The sequence below is a fragment of the Calliphora vicina genome, chromosome 1, assembly GCF_958450345.1.
Source record: "Calliphora vicina chromosome 1, idCalVici1.1, whole genome shotgun sequence".
Lineage (NCBI taxonomy): Eukaryota > Metazoa > Arthropoda > Insecta > Diptera > Calliphoridae > Calliphora > Calliphora vicina.
In genome coordinates, this window is record NC_088780.1 from 166821295 (window position 1) to 166844950 (window position 23656).

General features: G+C 30.0%; 1 protein-coding gene across 3 annotated transcripts in view; it reads left to right on the top strand.

The window, feature by feature from the left end:
• The first annotated feature begins 1297 nt into the window (after window positions 1-1297).
• LOC135948685 (shootin-1) overlaps window positions 1298-23656 on the top strand; it is a 39393-nt gene continuing 17034 nt past the window's right edge. Inside the window, exons 1-7 of one of the 3 annotated variants that reach the window (XR_010575840.1) lie at window positions 1298-1585; window positions 6485-6683; window positions 6749-6935; window positions 6999-7284; window positions 7423-7535; window positions 7602-7821; window positions 10471-10839. Coding sequence is in view for 2 of the 3 variants with exons in the window: in XM_065498086.1 (XP_065354158.1) it covers window positions 6497-6683; window positions 6749-6935; window positions 6999-7284; window positions 7423-7535; window positions 7602-7821; window positions 11166-11589 (1417 nt within the window). In the remaining variant the exon portion in view is untranslated. Of the gene's footprint in view, window positions 1586-6484; window positions 6684-6748; window positions 6936-6998; window positions 7285-7422; window positions 7536-7601; window positions 7822-10470; window positions 10840-11165; window positions 11590-23656 lie in introns of all 3 variants that reach the window. The other 2 variants (XM_065498086.1, XM_065498087.1) reach the window with 2 other exon arrangements.

Genomic DNA, 23656 nt, shown 5'->3' on the forward strand with positions numbered 1-23656 from the left:
TCCCGCTGGGTTATGTCCTTTAATATCATGTTAATAATTAAAAAAGAGTTTGATATAAAAAATCAAAATAAAAGGTCTAAATAAAGTAGCTTGAAATTTACCGAAATCACTAAAGATTGGCAACCTTACAATGAGGCAAATTTATATATGAATTCGCTTTAAATTGTAACGGATTTTTTGAAATATTCATATTAAATTTTCATCTTTCATTGAGAATAAAGAATATATTTTCTGTTTAATTTAAACCAGTTATTATAAATAAATTAAAATTCGACTGTTTGTAACATACTATATGTATATTGCATATGTAGTTTTGATTATGTTGCGTTTCTAGTTTGTGCATATTTTTTTTTTTGGAAATTTTGTTTTATAAAGCTTTGATAAATTTACTTTAAATATTTGAAATGTTTCTTCGTCATATTTTTAAAAAACGACGACACAAATGCCCTAGGTAATCAGTAAACTTCAAGCACTTATGGGAATTTTACATTGGTGGCTTGAAAGACGCTTGTCAAGCATATCTGCCTGGAACATGCATCGACAAAGGTTGGAAGAAATTTCCAAAAAAAAATGTACGATTGTTGAAAATTCAAAAATGCGAATTTATAACACAAAAAGTAAAGAAAAAAAACAAACATCAAATACGACTCTGTTTTTAGTTACGAAAAGGGGAGCAAAACAAAATGTCATCGATGACTTAAGTATACTACTACTTAAGTAATCGGTGGTTATCGGCAGGCTTGCAGGTACTTTTGATCACAATCCCCAACCACAATAAAGAATATGTATCCCCAAAAATACCCAAATATTGTTTTTCTTGATAATTTTCTTCAGAAAAATTAAACTACCGATATATTTTATAAAAAAACAAAAACTGGTTTTAAATCAGCAGATTAGATTTTAAATCACAGCAAATATTATTATAATTATAATTACTGTGAATAAATAAAAAATAAATATTCTGTATAGACGACCAAAAATTCCCCATCCAAGGCGAATTAATAGAAGGTGACCTCAGTAAAACAGCTGATTATTTTTTCTCCAATTGTTTAGATAATTGAACTGTCAATTCACTTGTGTTTATTATGGAGAAAAATACAACAAACAGGTAACTTTGACAGTTCAATTATCTTTTAACAAAAACAAAGTACCTGCTATTTTTGTACATGTTGTATTTGCTGTAGTTTTATCGTCACCTTCTGTAAATTCGCCTTGTCCCCATGTTTGGGGACAAATCCCCAAGACAGGCAAGCCTGGTTATCGGTTACTGATAGTTTCGTGCGAATTGTAGTCGAGTGTAGACGTGAAATTCGTAAAAGAAGACGAAGTGTTTGTTTATATTTTGTGAAAGAATTTAATAAAAAGATAACAAAAGTGCGTGCATTTCTTTAGAAGACAAAAACAAAATAAGAAAAAAAGTACAACGTCTTTTGAGTTGTTGGCATTTGGAACATTTAATAAATAATATTGCTGATATTTTTCATTATTTGAGCAAAACTTTATTTATTGATTAACAAGGAAGAAAGAGGTCTTTGTTTACAATTAAAACGTTCGCTAGAACGTTCTCCATGCAATTAATTTAACGGTTGGTAGTCTATTCTATTATTTTACTCCAAAATCTTTTGACATGTTGTGTAGAAATGTAAATTTTTTATTATTATTTTTCTATACTGAAAAATATTTGTTAATTTTGTTATGGTTTGATCACGTCTAGAAATAAATATTGTGTTTTTTTTTGCATTTTTGAAATCCCTATGTGAAAATATGCATAATTTGTTGGTTGAATTTACTTTTGATTTTTGTAGAATTATATTGTTTTATTTGTAAATTCGTATGCATATAACTATAAGTAAAACTGTAGCTACTTTCCTATTGTTTTTTATTATTTTATGTACATTTTTAGTTTTGAGCCACAAAAATAGGTCTAGGTTTCATTAACGCCATTAGCAATGTCTCGTAATATTTATCCCACCAACCAATTAACCACAAAGAACCAGTTAGTCAAGTACAAATGTACATCCCACACTTTACACAAAACCAAAACAACCACAACAAACAAAATAGTTGCTTATTTATTTATTCATTCATTCACTTATTTCTTTCATGAAAGCTGCCGTCTGTCTGCCATGCATTCAATATTTCAATTGTTTAGTCATACAATAAAATTAAACGCAAATATTGTTTTACTAAAATGGGTCAGTTTCATTAAGTTTAGTTAGGTATGAATCTAATTTCCATTATTATAAATATAAAATATTGAGTAAGTTGTACGGAGATGCAGCACAAACTTTTATATTTTTATCCAAAATGTTCCGAACAATAAAATAAGATAATTCCATACATTTTACAATTTTCTCCAATATTATTAAACAAAAGCTTCACTATTTATTTAAATTTCGTAAAGTCTGTACTAAAAACATTTATTGTTAGATTAACAATTGTTTAAATTGATTTTCAAAGATTTTCGTTATTTTTTCTTTTCTTTTTTTTTTCTTTTATAGATTTTAGAAAGTTTTCTTAACCATTATTTCTCTTAGTTGTTTATTAAATACATGACTGCCCCAAAATGTTGCGCCATTCACACGCACATTCAGTTTATTTATTTGTTTCCATTATATCTATCTTCTTTTTTATGTTTTACGTCAAAAAGAAGCTAATAAAAAACATACTTGTACAATTCACAACCTGTTGTATAAGTTGTATGTCGTCTGATTTTACAATAGTTTTTGGTATATCCAATACAGCGTATTTTCGTATTAAGAAATACTGAATCCCGGGGTTTAAGAGAATTTATTAGAGATTTTTTTCTATTTTTCTTCAAATTGATTGGAAATACTTAAATTTTGTACTTATTACTTTATGGAAATTTTAAAATTTCAGGAAATTAAAATCGGTAGGTTTTTTCTGCGATAATTTCAACAAGACAAATTAAATTTAAATGCTACTTTTTTTAATATTAAAACTAATACCCATACGAGGTTTCTAAAAATAGACATTTTAAATCTGTCTGATCTTTAAAAACGTTATCCTTTTTGATATGCATAAAAAAACTTTTTTACAGATTAAAACAGTCTGATTAAAAAAATCAACAAAAATAATGGCAAAAACTTGCGCAAATTTTTTTTTTGTTTCTAAAAATAGACATTTACAATTTATTTGTGGCATATAACATTATTTGTACAACTGCAAAATTCACCTTTAAATAATTGTTTTTATTAAATATTGAAAATATTGGGTATGACTTAAAAATGCGGGATTATTTTTAATTTTGAAACATTTGTACAATATAAATTTATTTAAAGTATTGGCCATTGTTAGCTATGACATTTTCCTATCTTTCAGACAACATATGGATTTCGAGCGAAAAGAACTGCTGATGGAATATTACAGTTTCATATCTGACAGCATATTCTAAGCGTTTTTCGGCTAATGCTCGCTTCAAACGAATCAGTTGTGTTTGGTACAGGTTCCCTTTGATTGTTTGGCTAGATTTCAGCAGCTCATAATAGATAGGATCCTTTTGCTCGAACTACACGCAGAGAATTACGTTAGCGCCATGGTTGTTTGGCTTTGTTGTCGATTCGGCCGGGCTTCATATATGATCTCTTACCTTCGTGTTATCTTAATGGATCCAAATGACGATTCGGTGCAAAAATGATTTTCTTTTAGAGCGTTCAAGCATCATTTCGGACATGCAAAATCGTAGTTCCTAGTCTCTCATATTCAATTCGTTTGGTACCCAATTCTCCTGCTTTTGGATGAATCCTATACGTTTTAAAATTGCTGCTTGAGTAGCTCCCAATGATTTTCTCAAGCTCTTGTTATGTTTGAGAAATAATTGCATGGAGTAATGCCTGCAATTATTTTTCTTCAATCTTGTTTGGCTGGTCAGGGCGATCTTTGCCTTCGATGTCAACACTTCTCAACTGCACAAAACAATCTCAACAACATTTTTGATAATATGTACATATTTAACGAATGTCGTATAAAGTCATACAACATACAACTCATACGATAGGCTGTGAATTGCACACCAATAGTGTGAAAATTAAGCGCAGAATTTTTTTAAAACCCATTGTTTTGAAATACAATTTCTTGAGATCTCCAAGTCAAATGTTTCATTACGCTATGTAGGTCAAGAGTTTTAAAGGGGAGTGTCATCTCATTCTTATATAAATGCTTAAACTAAAAATAGTATTTAAAACAATAAGTTTACTTTTCGCACACTAATTTAGCATTGTTTAAATTGTTTACTGAATGAATCAATTTTAACAAAAATGTACTATTTTCCATAGATTAATTAATATAAAACCAGCTGCTTAGCATGTATCATCCATAAATGTTTGTTTGAAGATTCTATTCTCTAGTTGGCATATTTCCATATATTTTCTTTGACATTTGCTTACAATAAAACTGCTTAAATGTTTCAAGATAAGAAATATACAATATTCATACATATATTTAAAAATGTACACACACACCCCCTTAACCCAATAATGAGAAAATTTTGAAATTGTGGTCAATTTATATATAAAATGATATCATTCCTGTTTGTACTTATGTGCTTCAATATTCAGTATATACATATATATTCAGTACATTCTTAGGAAATTGTTTTGTTTATTAAATTATTACAAATTAGAATTGGACAGTTTTGTTGTTGTGTGAACGACAATTAAAATAAAAATCAAATTGAATAAAGTTATTTCTTAAAACAGCAAATAAACATTGGTTGTGTGTGTTTTTTTTTGCGTATAAATTTTCTTCAAAACATTGTAGTTTTATAAATGTATGAACGTACATTTGTCTTTATAATTTCAATATGAGTCACGTACTTTTTGTTTATTGTTTAACACAATTTTTTTTTTATTTTTTTAGTTTTCATTGTAAATTCTTTGTCAGTCAGTTTGGTCTGTGTGTGAAGCAGCAACAAGTAGTTCTGTGTGTTAATAACTTTATTTCTTTTTCAACATTTTACTTTATACAAACAGATTAGTCTTTTATTATGTATTTAGATTTGTAAGAATATTAATTAAAATTCATGACCTTTTTCCATATATGATGGATGTTTTATGTTATTTATTGTATGATAGGTAGTATTTGATTTTGGAAATTTACATATTTGTAAATATTTGACCTTTTGCACCATATTTGTATTGTCGTAGCAGCAATTAAAGACTTCCTTGTGTAAATTTTTGACAAATTTTAGGTGATATTACTAGATTGTTTACGTTTTGTTGTAAATGTTAATCTTATTTCATATTTTGTTTTTATTATTTAGACAGCATGATGTTAATTATTTTAATAAATTTTTGTTATCTTTATTAATACTATTGCTTGCGTATGTTCTTCTGTTTGTGTTCATAATTCATTCATATTTATCAAACAATTACTAACAGATTTTTGCATTCTTAAATTTCTTTCTCATTTTTGCTGGCAAATCCAAAAATCGTAATTAAAAACGAAGATTAAAGGATAACAAGGGCTTCTAATTTTTAATGTTGCTAAAACCTTCGCTCTTTAATGTTGCTAAAACCTTCGTTTTGGAGCTAAGATTTTAGAGATTTTATTAAAGATACAAAAGAATGATGATGGATACTAATCCTGTAAAAAGCTGATGAAAGCAATTAAACTATTTCTATACTGCTTTATTTATTTTTATGGAATCATTAAATCTAGTGGAATGCAACGATTTATAAGATCAGGTCAAAAGTGAATAAAATGTATGTCACTGAACTAACAAATGACAGTATATATCAAAGTAATAAGTCATGACATTTGAAACATATGTCACTGAACTAATAGGATGTATATCGAGGGGCTATTATTCATAGATGACAACTAATTAATATTAAAACTAATAGAGGGGTTTTCAGTGTAATACATTTTAAATTGGATTTAATTTGTGGCATCGGTTAATTTCAGATGTTTCGCAAACATTTTAAAATTTGCTGCTTGAGTAGCTCCCAATGATTTTGCAAGCTCTTGTTGAGTTTGACAAGAGTAATGCGTGCAATTCTTGGTCTTCAAACTTATGTACCGCACAAACGAGTGCGAGAAATCGAACATTGAAACCTATTGCACTCATTTTCCATAAGCTTTGGTAAGCAATCGGTCAAAAGGACATATAAGTTATTAAAGACAAAAACCACGTTCAAAAGATACGATATCTGAATCCCGCATTTTTAGGTTAACTCCGATATATAGATCTGCGTTAACCGAAGACTTTTTGGAAAGTTCATAGCAACCAACAGACGAATAATATTATTAAACATCCAGAGTAATATCATTAAACAGATCTTGTAATTAAATTGCAAAGTTAAACATTTAAAATAGTTTAATTAAAAATAAATCAAATCAATTAAAATATATACATAAAACCATTCCCAATATTTTTTACACAACATGTCAAATGATTCCCAGAAAACAATCGCATTTTTGTGCTCAATATAGAAGCAAAACTAATTGCAATTCTCCTTTAAAGTAAACAAAAAACATGGAACGTAGAGGACGCATACCTGTGGCGAAATTTCGCACACAGGAAGGTAAAACCCGCAGTCGCAGTAGGGTACGAGAACCGGACTATAATGAGCAAGATCCCGAAACCGATTTATTTACTCTGCTAGAGGATAATATAGCCTTAAAAGAGGAAAATAAAGCTCTTAAATTACAATTGGAAGATCGTAAGTTTAATTTCTTATTTAATAAATACTTTAATTTAACTCATACATATATTTTTCTTTAACAGATAAAAAAATACAAAATGAATTGCTAGAAGATAATACAAAACTTTCCGATGAAATGGATCTACTAAAGAAACAACATTTGGAATTAGATGTGGAAATCAAGGGCTTGACAACTAAATTTAATAAAGTGCAAAATGAGCGTAATGCCTTGGATAAATTGCATAAAATGAAAGTGGAAAATATTAATGGGTAAATGGATCAACATATGTATTCATATTTCATATACTAATTTTATTTTAACTTCTTTAATAGTTTACAACAAGAATTGCAATTATTGCAAGACCGCCAACAGAATTTCTCCACCAACCTGCATTGCTCTCACAGTTTAAAATCGAAAATAGTGAAAATGTTGCCATTGCTCAGTGGCAACAATGATATGGAAAGCATTATAGATGTTGATACCACAATGGCAACTCCCTTGACCAGTGATTTGGTGGAGAAAATTGTTGATGAATTTTTAGTGTTGAAAAATTCTATGAATTCAGTTGAGCTGCAATTATATGAAGCCAATGAAAAAATATCCGAACTAATTGAAAATGTAAGTAAAAAAGAAAAAAAAAACAAGCAAAATAAGAAGAGTAAATAATAAACAAAAATTTGTATCTCTACATCTTGTGTATTTATTTGTTTAATAATGTTTAATAATTTAAACATTTTCTATACTCTTTCCATTTAGCAACATCATTTAGAAGAAGAAAATGAAACCTTGCGTACTGAGAATACAAATCTCACTAAAGTGGCTAAACTTTTAACCGAAAATATGAAAGAAAGTGTAGAGACTAGTAGAAAGTAAGTAGTAGTAGTCGTTTCGATAACCAACTGTGTATACAATTTTACATTTATTTATTTTCTTAGAATGGAGTCTGCTTTAATTAAGTTGAAACAACGTAATGACGAACTGACAGCTAAAACACGCGATCTAACCGATGGTCCCTCATCTCCCACATCGACAACGACAACTACACCAATACCCTCACCCTCACCCACCACCATCAAAACAAATGAAGAATTTGAGCAAATTAAAGATGAAGTTGAAACACAAAATCGTGATCATAACGAACGTATTGTTGAGATGGTAAGTTAAAGATTGTTTTGTTTGCTATTATTATTATTATTTTTTTGTTTACTTTCATATGTTTATTTATTCGTTAAAAGTAAAGTTATTATCATCACTCTGCATATGTTTTTACTGTCAATGCACAATGATTTATTGGGGCGTAAGAGTTTTTAAGATTTATTTTTAGGGACGGAATCAATAGAAATATTTTACTTTCTCAGATGTAAATATAACTGTATAACAATATTAGAAAATATTGGTGCTTCTGCGAGTCAATTAATCCTCAAGCCTTTAGAGACTAAGAGATTTTATACCCTTCACCATGAGTCTGTCCGGTGAAGGGTATAAATAATTTTATACATTATTTATAGTTCAATATATCCGCTATAGTCCAGCTTAGGTTGCTATTTAAAATCGGCCCCAAATGGCTAAGATATAATGAAAAAACCACAATTAATATTCACCCCTATCGGAAATAACATGTGAAATTTTGTTCCAATGAAATATCCATTTACCTCGAAGGGAAAATTGCTATCGGGAATCTCACGATGAACTTTACATTCACAATAGTTGACTTTGATCGTAACGGCTGTTTATTGTTTAAAAATTCCATCTAAAAATTTCACAACAAGGGCAATATTTTCACGTGAACAAAGTTTATGAACGAAAAAAGGAAAATATTTCATGTGAAATATGGATTCGCGATAGGGGTGATTATTTATTAATATTTATCTTAAAGTATACTTTGATAAAGGGTATATACAACCTAGATCCCTTACAAGGCCTATCCCCATAATTAGTTTAAACTTCATAAATCTTTAGGATTTTTATTTACTCAGTAAGTAATATTCAGCATACGTTTTAAGGACTGAGATCGAAAAAACCTTAACACACGTTTTTCATTAAAACTTTTAACCCAAATATTATTTGATTTTTTGTTTTTGATCAAGTTATCTTTGTAATGCATGTCAATTATGTTTAATTGTGGTTAATCTGATTAAAATGAGGGACGAGAAGAAGTTCGTACTAAAATTATTAAATATTTTCAACAAAACCCAACATGGTCCTACAAAAAGTTGGCCAAACAATCAAAGGTCTGTCGTCAAACTGATTCCAATGTTATGAAAAAGTATCGGGAGAACTTGTCCGTTGATAGAAAACCTTGTTCTTGTAGAAGGAATGGTCCACATGATGTTTCTAAAACCAATAAATAGAAAGCATTTTCAAAAAAGCTTCCAACACATCCGGTAGTAAAGCAGACCGGTTAGCTCAATACTCGGACTATTAAGTACGAAAAAGCCAATGCAGGCTTAAAAACATACAAGGCGCAAAAAGTTCCTGACAGAGCACGGAAATTGAAGTCAAATTTTATACGAAAAATATAACTGCTGCATAATGGATGACGAAACGTATGTTCTGGAACATTTTTCTCAGCATTCGAGTTAATTTTTATATGCTGCTGACCCAAAAGCAGAAAATTTTCCGAAAAAGTTCTTGGCATGTCAAGCAATATGAAGTTACGGCAAAAGAAGTCAAACATTTGTTACAAAGGGCTCTATAAATACCTAAATTTACATCAAGGAATGTTTACAAAAGAGGATGCTTTCAATCATAAGACTTCTTAATTTGTTCACTTATTTTTGGCCTGATTTGGCAACCTGTTACTATGGTAAGCAAGGTTTAGGACCGAAAAGCAGAAAGTTTTCTCAAAAAGATCTTGGTATGGCAAGCAATATGCTGAAGCCAAAAATTTGTTACAAAGGACCTCAAAATATAAGACTTCTTAATGTGAAGCCAAACATTTGTTACAAAGAACTCTATAAATACCGCAATTTACCTCAACATATAAGACATCATAAAACTTCTTAATGTGTCCACTTATTTTTGGCCTGATTTGGCATCCTATCACTATGGTAAGCAAGGTCTTGAGTGGCACAAGAACAATAATGTGGTATTTGTACCAAGAGAGGCAAATCCTGCAAACTGCCTGGAGCTAAGGCCAGTGGAGAGATATTGGGCTCTTGTTAAAAGAGAATTTTTCGAACAAAGTGACAGCAAGCTCAATAAAAACCTTAATGGAAGGGTTTCCGGAAAAGGTTCATAAATTTATCACTATTGATTAGGACTATAAAAATAATATTTTTTGTAAATTGTAATAATAATTTCAATCAAATAAAAAAAACAGTTTCTTCGATCTCAGTCCTTATGTTCAAATCATGGTGACTTAAGGCCTGTTTCACAATGTCGAAAGAAAAATGATTCGAACAGATTTGTATGAAAACTATTCGATAGAGTTTTAAAAACTGAGTGTTTTTCATACAAATTTTTTCGACTCATTTTTCTTTCGAAATTTTAGCCATAAAAATAAAATAAGTAAACATACATGTTCCTCGAAATAAATCATTGTGCCGGTAAATTGACAGCAAATTAAAATGAATAGCACTATACTATATAAATTTCCTATAAAAATATTGAAATTATTATTTATTATTTAGAAAATAAGTGTACACCTACCTACATGTTTTCATACATTCTCATGCATATCTCGTATTTATGATCATTATTATTATCATTACATCATTCTTATTATCGTGATTATGATTTGAAAATTTTCTTTGCAAAAATTAAAATACATGTGTTGTTGTATGTACGAACAAAAAATATTAGGGCTTAAAACGTGTATCGGGTTTCTTTAGAAATATAAACATATTTAAAAGTAACCCAACTCCACAAACCGCCGATGAACAATCCGCACAACAGCCACCTCAACCACCATCACCACAACCAGTACTATCAACACAACAACCACCACCACCAACAACAACAACCACAACAACTTTATTAAAAGAAAATCATTAGAAAAATGCTTCAACTTCTACTACTTCTTACTTCTATTCCTTCCTTAGTTGGCAACTAAAAGAGCAAACAAAACAAAAAACAAAGCACTCTTCTTTAGCGTTCATAGAAAAAAGAAAATATGTAATGAAATAATTATGGTGAAGGTCGGTCATTTTACAAGGCAAAAAGAAAAGAAAAGTAAAATAAACCTTAATTTAGCTACCAAAAATTAATATACTAACATTTATTTTAAAAACGCTTTCTTTCTTTCTTATTATTTTATTATTGTTGTTTTATACTCGTTTATTACATACATACATATGTATTTACTACCCCTCTACTATTTACTACCAAATTGTATATAAAAATTGGTTTCCTGGGTTTAATTACAATTGTATTTCAATTGATTTTAATTTTAGTGTAGTTCCTTAAAAAAAAAACAAACAGAAACAAACTCTACTAATTTTTGTTTTCCTAACCCCCCCTCTTTTGTTCTTTGTTTTACAACTTTACAACTTTTGTAGCAAATCCTAATGGAGGCGGCTATAGAAAAAAATACTAACGATGAACTAAAAAAATTTCAATTAAAACTATCCATATTGGAAGAAGAATTACGCCAGGCTATAGCACGAGCCGAAATGGCTGAAAAGGAATTAGAAAAATACAAAAGTCAGGAGACGTCTAAAACAGAACCCCTAACACTGCCTGTACTACCATTACTACCACCGCCGCCACCACCACCAATGCCCGCTAATTTGCTTTATAAGGCCCCTAGCGCTTCTAATGCTAATACTGCCACTACTAGCGCCACAGGCATCTCGTCATTACAAGACTCCACTTTTACAGACCGCATAGCGCAGCATAATTTACATAAATCGAATAATATTGGCGGTGGTCAGAAACTTATTGAGACTGTTAAGCAACAAGTACAGCCAGAAGCAGCAACAGGTAGGTGCTACGTTATTTTCCTGCACCATAGTCGGAAAAACACGTACATATACGTAAACTCACACACTGACACACACGCACCCATACACACCCATAGACAACAGACACAGTCACTGAAATACTCTGCTACTTGAAAAGAAAAACAAATGGAACTCGTGTCGAGAGAGCATTTTTGTATTATTATGATTTTATGCACAAAAATACTCATTCCCGCACTCATGGAAATGAGAAAACAACAAGAAATTACATTACGTTATTGGTTTTGTATAAAAAACGAAGAGTAAGGGTCAGATATAGCACATGAGAGAGTGCAAAAGGGTTAATATCAGCGATGGAAAACTTAATAGGATCGTACTTTTTTTGATACTATTTCTTATTCAAATGTACTGAAGTACTCACGAGACTAATTTTATACTTTCAAATAATTTTCACTATTTTATGTAAAAAACACAAATTTTTCTCAAAACTATTTGTTGTTCGCTGTAAACATGTCATTTTAATCTTGTTTTCTTTAAATTTCGTCATGTTGCTAAAAAGAAGATCCATGAAAACGTTGGAAAGAATCTAAATTCATTTGAGTATTACAAAGATACAATGCTATGACAATCGGCCAATCACGGTATTTCTGTAAAAATTTTTGTGTATAACAGTATTTTCTATAGAAAATCTTGTGTATAAAAGTATTTTCTATAGAAAATCTTGTATATAACAGTGTTTTCTATAGAAAATCTTGTGTATAACAGTATTTTCTTTAGAAAATCTTGTGTATAACAGTATTTTCTTTAGAAAATCTTGTGTATAACAGTATTTTCTATAGTAAATATTGTGTATAACACTATTTTCTATAGTAAATATTGTGTATAACACTATTTTCTATAGTAAATATTGTGTATAACACTATTTTCTATAGTAAATATTGTGTATAACACTATTTTCTATAGAAAATCTTGTGTATAACAGTATTTTCTATAGAAAATCTTGTGTATAACAGTGTTTTCTATAGAAAATCTTGTGTATAACAGTGTTTTCTATAGAAAATCTTGTGTATAACAGTGTTTTCTATGGAAAATCTTGTGTATAACAGTGTTTTCTATAGAAAATCTTGTGTATAACAGTGTTTTCTATAGAAAATCTTGTGTATAACACTATTTTATATAGAAAATCTTGTGTATAACACTATTTTCTATAGAAAAGCTTGTGTATAACACTATTTTCTATAGAAAAGCTTGTGTATAACACTATTTTCTATAGAATATCTTGTGTATAACACTATTTTCTATAGAAAATCTTGTGTATAACACTATTTTCTATAGAAAATCTTCTGTATAACACTATTTTCTATAGAAAATCTTGTGTATAACACTATTTTCTATAGAAAATCTTGTGTATAACACTATTTTCTATAGAAAATCTTGTGTATAACACTATTTTCTATAGAAAATCTTGTGTATAACACTATTTTCTATAGAAAATCTTGTGTATAACACTATTTTCTATAGAAAATCTTGTGTATAACACTATTTTCTATAGAAAATCTTGTGTATAACCCTGTTTTATACAGAAAATCTTCTGTATAACAGTATTATTATAGAAAATCTGGTGTATAACAGTGTTTTCTATACAAATTCTTGTGTATACCAGTATTTCTTATAGAAATTCTTTTGCATTCTTGTGTATAACAGTATTTCTTATAGAAATTCTTTTGTATAACGGTGTTTTCTATAGAAAACCTTGTGTATAACAGTATTTTCTATAGTAAATATTGTGTATAACACTATTTTCTATAGAAAATCTTGTGCATAACCCTGTTTTCTATAGAAAATCTTGTGTATAACAGTATTTTCTATAGAAAATCGTGTGTATAACATTATTTTTTTTTAGAAAATCTTGTGTGCAACAGTATTTTCTATAGAAAATTTTGTGTATAATACAATTAGTACTCTGAGGGTGAAAAAGTACTATTTGAATATTTCTTTTGAGACCGAATACAAGTATCATTTTCCATCCCTGGTTAATATGGAATGTATGTAAATGTATGCGATAGTTGTGAGATAAACAAACGGTCCTAACAAGTTGTTAATATTTAACCAGATGATTTTAATTGAAAAAATCGATTATTTTAATAATCGATTATAATAAGACATTGAAGCAAAATGCACTGAGTTGTGATATGATGTACGTGACCCTGAACATATAACTTAATCAACAATCAACTAAATTTCCGGTATCTTTAAAATTGAATGCTGCTTTTGTTTAGAAATTTGAGTGCATCCGTATAGATATTATGTTAATACCCAGCAGTTAAGCAATTAGTCAATGTATTCCTTATAGACAGTAATTGTCACTAATGTCTGATCAATCGGCTAACTTCAATTGATATATTTTTGACACGTATGTGCTATTTGTAGTGCAGAGAAAAGTCAATTGGTTTTACTATTTACATCCCTGGTAATCTAGCGTTAAGTTAATTGTCACTTAAGTGTATCTTAAGTAATCTTGACTTGAGTACTGGTTTTATATCTAGAATTTGTGTTGATATAATTCGCATACAGTTTATTTTCTTTTTGCTTAAATGTAGTGACATCCCATCTAACCTAGCATGAAATCAACTGTCTCTAAATAACCTAAAGTGTAGTTACTTTAAAAGTTTATTTTTTTTAACTGCACCTTTTTCAAATTGAGTTCTCTCTTGTTTAATAAATGGAGTGTATTAACCTTTAGGCTCACAAGTGCGGTGGATAAAAAGACAACAAATCAAAGAAAGTTAATTATTAATCATTTCGTTTCGAAATTTAAGTTATTTTTTTATTAAATTTCAGTATTTCGTCCTGATATAGCTGGTGTCCTGAAGACTAATTCACATTATCTAAGTTCTCTTCAGACGCATTGCGATACTACATATCATTATCAGATGATTCTGAAAGCTTTCTCAGATGTAGAGTTAAAACGAATCTGACAAAATTGATAAATTTCTGAATTTTTTTCAGTACTTTTTACCAAATACTTTATTTTTTATTCTGGTATTCTCAATTTCTTTGTATAAAACAAATGAAAAATTCAGTAGATACTCTGACAAATAAGTCAATATAATGAATTAGCGATAGCTATTTTAAATTTAGCTCGATTTGACTTGTGTCATTATGATTTCGATTTGCGTGATTTTTCCTTTGTAAGTGGAAAACAGTGGAAATATATGAACAAAAAGTGCTTCGATTTGCTTCGGAGTCTTAAGTTCTTATTCACAAACAATTTTTAAATAAATTTTGTATTGAAATTTTGTTTTATAAACATTTGATAAATTTGAAAATTGTTTAAGAATATGGGGGTTAGTGTATAAGACTTATTAAAGTTTAATTTTTAAACTCAAAAATTTAAAGCCAAAAATATTTTTTTTTAAATTTTCGTTTTGTTGTTTTCCAACTGTTAATGTTTAAATTTAGTTTTTGTGAATGCTGTGATTTCAAGTTCTCCTCAACACATAAATACACATATTGTACATACACTTACGTACCGACACACACACACATACAACGAAACTAAAACAGCCATTGCAGCAACCATGGGTTTCTATGAAACCTTTTTCATGCAACAAATACACAATAAATTTCAATATTCTAGTAATATAACCATTCATACACACACACACATACACATACTCCTGGAATATACATACGTATTGGTAGTATTTCTTTATTATAATTTATTTATTTCGTATACCCACTTAAAGATGTAAACAAATAAAGGGGCATATTGATTTTGTCATACAGTTTGTAACAGTTGCATTGCGAAACGAATATGTTATATCTGCAGTCTTAGTTGCAGCAACAGAAGCTATGTTGGGATAATTAAAATTGCAAACCTATCGAACATCTAAAGAATGTTGCCTAGCCTAGATTACTTCAGAGGTCAAATTACCGCATTAGATTTTTATTAAAATTTATCGCAATTTTCATTGACATTATGGTATTTGATATCGAGCAAGAAATTTAGTATTTCGATATTGTGATGACCATGCCCTTACATAACTCCAATGTGGAATGGCTGTGTGGCACGTAGCGTCAAAATCCACACCAAACGGAGACTTTTTCTGGATGCATTGGACTATATTGGATCTCTTGTGGATATTGTCCCAAATTCGACAATTTTGTTTTGTTCATCCAATTTTTTTTATGAAAACGCGTCGTTGTCTATGGTCGTTTAACTGTAACACCTAGGTCAGTTAAATAATAAACGGGTGGAATTCCCGCCTAGAACAAATTGTTCAATTTTAAAAAGCTAAAAAATTTCTTTGGTTGTAAAATGCAATTAGATACAATTAAAAACAAGTTTTACACTAAGTAAAAGAGTAAAAACATTTTTCTTTTAAAATTTCAATAATTTATCATGGCAATTCCTGTTCTCAGTTTCACCATTCACCCTATTTTTGGAAGCATAATTACAACAATATTTATTTAAATAAAGTTTCGAAAATTATATAATTAAATTTAAAAAAATCTCATGTAAACATTTATAATTAGAAATACTGAGAAAATTACATAATATTGTTGTAATTATGCTTCCAAAAATACGGTGAATGTTGAAAGTGAGAACAGGAATAGCCCCCTATATTTTTGAGTGATTTTCGGAATTGGGCCTTATATGGGAGCTATGACCATTTATGGACCGATCATCATGAAATTAGATCATGTGATTTATGTCTATATTAAATTTAACTATGTTGAATTGTGTGTCTATACCAACATTTTTAAGCGATTTATGCACGTTAAACTGATTTTCGGAAGCGGGTCTATATGGGAGCTATGACTAATTATGGACCGATCGTAACAAAATTTGGTAACATGAATTTTGTATATATAAAACTTATTTGGAGCAGAATTTGTGGAGATACTTTTATAAATTAAACATTTATGACCGATAAAGTCCAATTTCGGAAGGACATTTGTATGGGGGCTAGGTGAAATAATTGACCGATTTCAGCCAGTTTCAATAGGCTTGGTCCTTGGGCCGAAAAAATAATATGTACCAAATTTGATCGAAATATCTTCAAAATTGCGATCTGTACTCTGCGCACAAGGTATACATGGACAGTCAGCCAACCAGCCAGACGGACAGACATCGTTTAATCGATTCAGAAAGTGATTCGAACTCGATCGGTAACATTAAGGTGGGTGTTAATATTTACTAATATTTTTGGGCGTTAAAAACATCTGCACAAACGCATTATACCCTCCCCACTATGGTGGTGTAGGGTATAAAAATCCAATACAAATTTAATATAAAGAGATAAACTGACTCGATTTCTAATTTTTGTTATATACAAACCTGTCACCATTTGTCATTTGTATCGTAATGGCTTCAATTGCCATTAGATATTGTTCTACATTCATTAGATTCCAATTAATTCTGTTAATTCGGAAAAAATAAATAAATTTATTTTTTTTTAATTTTGAATTGGCAATGTTTTGCTTATTAAATCAAAAATTAAGTAAAGATGTTAATTGGAACTTAAAGAAAACCCAATAATATTAAAGAAAATTCAATTCCACGGAAGGTGGTTTTATTCCAAAAATTTTCGTTTTACTCTTTGTGAAAAAGCAAAATACTAAAATAATTCCACTTTCGATCGGAATAGAATTTAGTGGCATTCACGAGTTTTTGGAATAATTTGAATAATGAACTTGTTATTGGTCTATTTGGGTTAATTTTTTATGTTGTATGAATCTTCTGCATTTGTTTTGGAGCTTTAAGTATCTTTAAGAGAAAGTCAAGTTCAAAAAACATCACATAAAACTAAGGAAAATAATACTCGGGAATTCTCGCACAATTTCCCGGACTTTCGGTATTGAAAATTTGCGAAATTAACGGGATTTCCCATCCCTCTAGTCTTAATATTTAACACAAAACAAGCTCTTATTTATGTTAGGAACAACATTTAAGATGCGTATCAACAATGTTGAATTCAATATTGCGTATACGCACATAAGTTATCCTGTAGTTAAGATAATGAAAACCAAAAACCGATCAACAAACTTTATATTAACATTCCTATTTTTCCTATTCAAATTCCATAGGAAAAAACTCCCGGGGAAACAACTCCCGTGGATTTTGTATTCATAATTGGACTGATAACTTAGCATACTTTTACCAAACTACCCACTGTATTCTCAAGCATACTACATCTATTAAGAGTAAAAAATTTCCTCTATTCACTATAAAATTTATTAATCTTTATATTTTGTTTAAAACTTTTATTTGTGGTAAAACAAAAAAAAATGTATTCTCTGCACTATTATTTGCTTTTATTTGATTTTAGTAGTAGACTTAACCCAATTTAATTAACTCTATTAAACATTGTTTGCTGTACACTGAAAGTGTGTTTGTTTGTACTATTCAACAACTTTTAAACAAATTATTTAGTTTCCATACAAATTAAGAGCACAAACAAATCCAAAACAAACAAAAAAAATATATAAAAATGGAAAAACTTTAACGCATTGTTAACACTAGTTACACGACACAGCCGAACAACCAGCCAACCAGCCAACCACCTACTCTCAACAAGTTACACAAAGTAATAGATACTAGTAATATATCTATTTATATATTGTATACAGATACAAACACTCAAAGACACAAAGACACAGCTCTGCTAAAATATAATTAGTAAAATAATAGCAGAAACAAAGTAGAATATAAAAAATAAATAAAAGAAAATCTGTAACTTTAAATAAAGTTTAAAAGCAAAAGATTTTGTGACAATCAATAAATAATACATGATTTGGTTAAAAGAGATGTAATTTTTTTAAAATTATCTTGAATTACGTTCATCAGTAATTCAGAAATTGAATTTAAGGACATACATTTTGTTATACCCTGTTTAGTTAGTTCACTATAACTTGGAAATTATTTGATTTTTGTGTGCGTATTCACGCTCAATATCTATTTAGTAGATACTTGTTTATTTGCTTTTTTAATTTCCTTTTTCGAATAAGTATTATTTTCTCTTTTCTTTTTTTTCTTGTGCAAAGGAACAAAGAAAACTGTTCATGTTCTTTATGATTGACAGCTAATTGTATTCGTAATGTACTAAGTAGTGTTTGGATTCTACTATTATATTATAGATTTGTTTCTTAATAAAGAAATTTAATGGAAAATGCTTATATGTTTATATAAAATTAATGTAATTGTGATAAGTGTTAAAGTTTCAAAATATATTATTTACAAAACATGGAACTATCAAAAAGCTAGAGATATCTATGGAATTTCTATATATCCAATAGCTATATTTTTCCGAATTCATTAATGATATCAACATACAATATGTGGTTGTTTTAGAACAAATACCAGGTTCCCGAACGCGACATTCGCCATACGCCTTTGAAGTAAAACAAATTAAGAAATCCAAACGACTTTTATTTTCATATTTACATTTTTCGATAGAATATTTGTAGCACTTATTTAGTGCAGATGCTAGGTTTTGTCGATTAATCGTTTCCAATATATCGATGGCTTAATATAAAAAGGCCCTAACTCGCGTTTTTTTCAAGTCGAGATTTTTTTGGCTAATTATGATATATGATCGGACCATTTATCGAAATAAACGGAATCTGGACTTACAAAAAAACACGAGTTAGGGCCTTTTTATATTAAGCCATCGATAAACGGACGAGAAAAAAAATATTACAAGTTGTCTGCCTCTAGAAAAATGCAAATTGGAATATTTATGATTGAATAATTATATACGTTTGTCATTCCGTTTGTAATATAATTTTAATAAAGTATATAGATAGCGGAGTCGATTAAGCCATGTCCGTCCGTCTGTCTGTCTCTTGAAATCAACTTTCCGAAGCCCCCAAATAACTTACATACACGATTCATACATCAATATCTCCGGATTGATTGCTATTTAAAATCGAGAAAATCGGTCCACAAATAATATATAAGATATATAAGGAAATCTGAGATATAAGGAAAAAACCAGGACAACCTCGATTTTTGACCTATGTATGTATATCTGGATTACTAAGTCATTAATATAGACAATATGGATATCTAATGATAGATATTTCAAAGACCTTTGCAACGACCACAGTAAGTTGGACCTACAATGGGTCAAAATCGGGAAAAATATTTTTTTTTTTCACCAAAAGTTTTTTTTTCGCTAAATATAAAAAAAAAAAAAAAAATTTAAAAAACAAAAAAAAATTTAAAAAAACCATTTCGAAAAATCTTTTTTTTTTCCAAAAAATGAAGAAAACAAATTGGGAAAAATAAATAAATTTTGTTTACCTAAAAATATTTAAAAATTTTATTTTGAAGTATAATTTGGTGAAGGGTTTACTATAAAAAAATTCGGCACAGCCGAATATAGCTCTCTTGTTTTCTATTAAAATTTAATAATGTAGCTATCAATTGAGAGTTGTCTTGTTTAAATGTTTGCATTGGTTTTTGCTTTGCACATTTAAGTATGATTTGTAACGCGACAGATTATCCGGTCGCGGAAAATCTGTCGCGTACAAGTAAATTCAACTCAAAGCGTTCTGCAACGATCGAAACAACTGGTAGTTGGACGGGGCACAGTCTGGACTATAAAGCGGGTGAAGCCGCATATTCTGGATTTTGTTCGGTCAATGCTCGCTTCAAACGAATCAGTTGCATTTGGTACAGGTTCCCTGTGAAGGTCTGGTATGATTTCAGCAGCTCATAGTAGATAGGATCCTTTTGCTCTCACCAAAAATAGAACATTACCTAAGCGCCATGAACATTTGGCTTTGGTGCCGATTCGTCTGGTAGGCCGGGATTCACATATGATCTCTTATGCTTTGGGTTATATTAATGGATCCATTTTTCATCGCAAGTAATGATTCGTTGATAATGGTTAAAGCTGAATTTCAGGCATACAAAATCGTCTTTCAAGCCCTCTCAGCTTCAACTTTTGCTAAATCATTGGTCAAGCAGCAATTTAAAAGCGTTTGTGATCAGCAGGATTCATCCAAAAGCAGGGAAATTGGGTGTATGGTACCCAATTTCACTGCTTTTGGCAGGGCAATGATTTAGCAAGCTCTTGTTGAGTTTTACAACAATCTTCATGGAGTAATGCCACCAATTCTTGGTCTTCAAACTTGTTTGTCTGGCGATCTTTACCTTCCGTGTCAAAATTATCACTTGTGAACCTAATAAACCATTTCTCGCACGTTGAAACCAATGGAACACATTTAGCAAAAGCTTCGGTGAGCAATCTGTGTACTTCCCGCATATGACGCATATACAAGGTGGCGCAAAAGTAATCCTCCTATCAGAAAATACTATAAATTTTGCGATTGGCCCCTAATGTCAGTTCTGTTTTGACATTTGTGTAGTAAACACATGCGAAATACACGTTAATAAACAATGTTACGCTACACTGCTCCAGAACGCGGAATATTGCTGACTATTTATTTGACCAATAATCGGTCGGTGACTATGGCACAACGTGAATTTCGTCGCAGATTTCCTGGCCGTCCAACGCGTACGTAAATAAGCAAAATTTACGCTTCTGGGGCACTGAAAATCCGCGTGTAACCCACGAAGAGCCATTACACCCGCTCAAAGTCACTGTATGCTGTATGGTATGGTTGGGATTGGAAATCATGTGGTTCCAACAGGACGGTGCAACGGCTCACACTGCACGTGCCACTACCGATATGCTGACGGATGCATTTCCCGGGCGCCTAATCTCCCGTTTTGGCGATTTGGCCAGCAAGATCGCCTGATTTGACCGCTCCAGACTTCTTTTTGTGGGGCTTTTTGAAGTCGCGGGTTTATGTCAACAAGCCTCAGACTCTTGCAGCTCTTAAAGACAATATCCGTCAAGAATGTGAGGACCTATCGCCGGAAGTTTTGGCCAAAGTGATGGAAAATGCATAAAAAGGGCTCAAATGACAATCAACTGTGGCGGCAGCCATTTACATGACATCATATTCTCGACTTGATGTAAAAAGAATTAAAAGACCAAATAAAAATAATCTACAAGAAGAATCAAAGTTTTTAATTTTTTTTTTAATTACAGCCAAAAACATCGGAAGTTTACTTTTGCGCCACCTTGTATAATATATAACTGCGTTCAAAAGATACGCCATCTATTGTAAATCTCGCATTTTTAAGTCATACACCCTATACACAGTAGGGCATAATCAAATTTTTTTGGAAATAAATCTGGCATTTCTATAAGAGATAAATAGCAAACGTTACTTTGAGCGCCCATAGCGGCGACACTGGAGCATTTGTAATAACTCCTTGGTATACTCCTTGGCTACGCTCACGTCAAATTTTATACCGATCTGAGCAGCCGTTTAGAAATGCCAGATTTATTTTCAAAAATATTTGATTCCGTTCCACTGTGCAATATCAGAAAACAAACCCACCTTGTATTTAAGTAAAGTTAACAATTTCACCAAGGTTTTGGGGCGTATGAGCAATGTTGAATTCAATAATGCGTATACGCATTATAATCTTCATATATTTTACTACATTTTTTTCGATGCCAAAGAAAACAATATTTTTTTAAACAACTACAATTTAAAGTTCACTAACCTTGAATATTTGTCCAAAATACATGTTTTTTTTTATTATTTTTATCACCTTTAAATTCGACTTGTGGAATTATTTTTTAGATTGTAAAAAATTAAATAAAATCTTTACCGATTTATCAAATCAAATAAAAGGAACAACAAAATACATTAGGATGTATGAATGTTGATATATTTTATAATACTTTTCATATTATTACTCTCATAATGTCATACAAAATAAATAAATAAATATTGTATGTATTATAAATCATAAATACACATGTATATATATAGTTTTATATAAACACATACAGTGATATTTATATATGTATGTTCGTATATATGTATGTATGTATAAATGTCACTTTATTTTATTTCCCTTCATAATTTCATACGTATGATTTAAAAGTGAAAAAAGCCGTAGAAAGAAAACAATAAATAAATAATAAAAAAAGAAAAAATACTAACAGTCACCTGGCAATACACATGTCAACACACATGTTAACTGTCGTATACATTTATATGTATAGCTATGTATATGTATAAGAAATACAATATACAATACATTTGTATGTATGTATGTATGTACCAACATCATAATAAACTCTTCTACAGCATACTTAGGCGAAGGAGATTCCGAAAAAAGTGTTGTCAATAAAACAATTTTGTCGCCTATTTAAGTTTATTAAGTGCTATTTGTAATGACTTTAGCCAGAAAACTTGTGCGTATAGACCTCTATAGATTATCAAAGATTAACAAACAGTGTGATCTAAGCGATTTTTATGCTTTTCAGTTGGCTCAACTTTGATTCTGTCATTAGATGAGAATCAACAAAGATCTATATCATGAATTCCACCAAAGAACAAAGCAAAAATACAAGTTTATGTTTTGTCATTCCGTAATTTCTACATTTTTCATTTGCGACCCCACAAAGTATATTAATTCTGGATAGTTATAGATAGCAGAGTCGATATAGACATGTCCGTCTGCATGTTGAAATCAACTTTCCGTAGACCCTAAATAACATATAAACATGATTGATACATCAATATATCGGGAATTCTCCCGGCTTGGTTGCTATTTAAAATCGAGAAAATCAGCCAACAAATAGATGAGATATAAGCAAAAAACGGGGCCTATTTTTTATCTACAGTATTGGCCATAACTAAAGCACCACCTCAATGAATTTTTTTCATATGGTATTTTTTTGTATAAAATCAAAGTATTAAATATCTATTATGTATTATTTTCATTTGTTAATATGTTTTGTATTGATAAACAAATACTTTCAAAGTTAACCTTTCTATAAGAGGTAACTTAAAATTAAAAAAATAGTTTAAGGTAGAAAATGAAACGGACAAAACTAAAGCACCCCTTCAATGATATACCATAAAACAAATTTAATTAATTTTTTGTTGCAAATCCTTTGTTTTGGATGGCACAAGAACATCTCTTGGCATAGAAGATATTATGTTTTTATGGCGTTTTTCGATATTCCTTTCCAGGCTATTTTAAC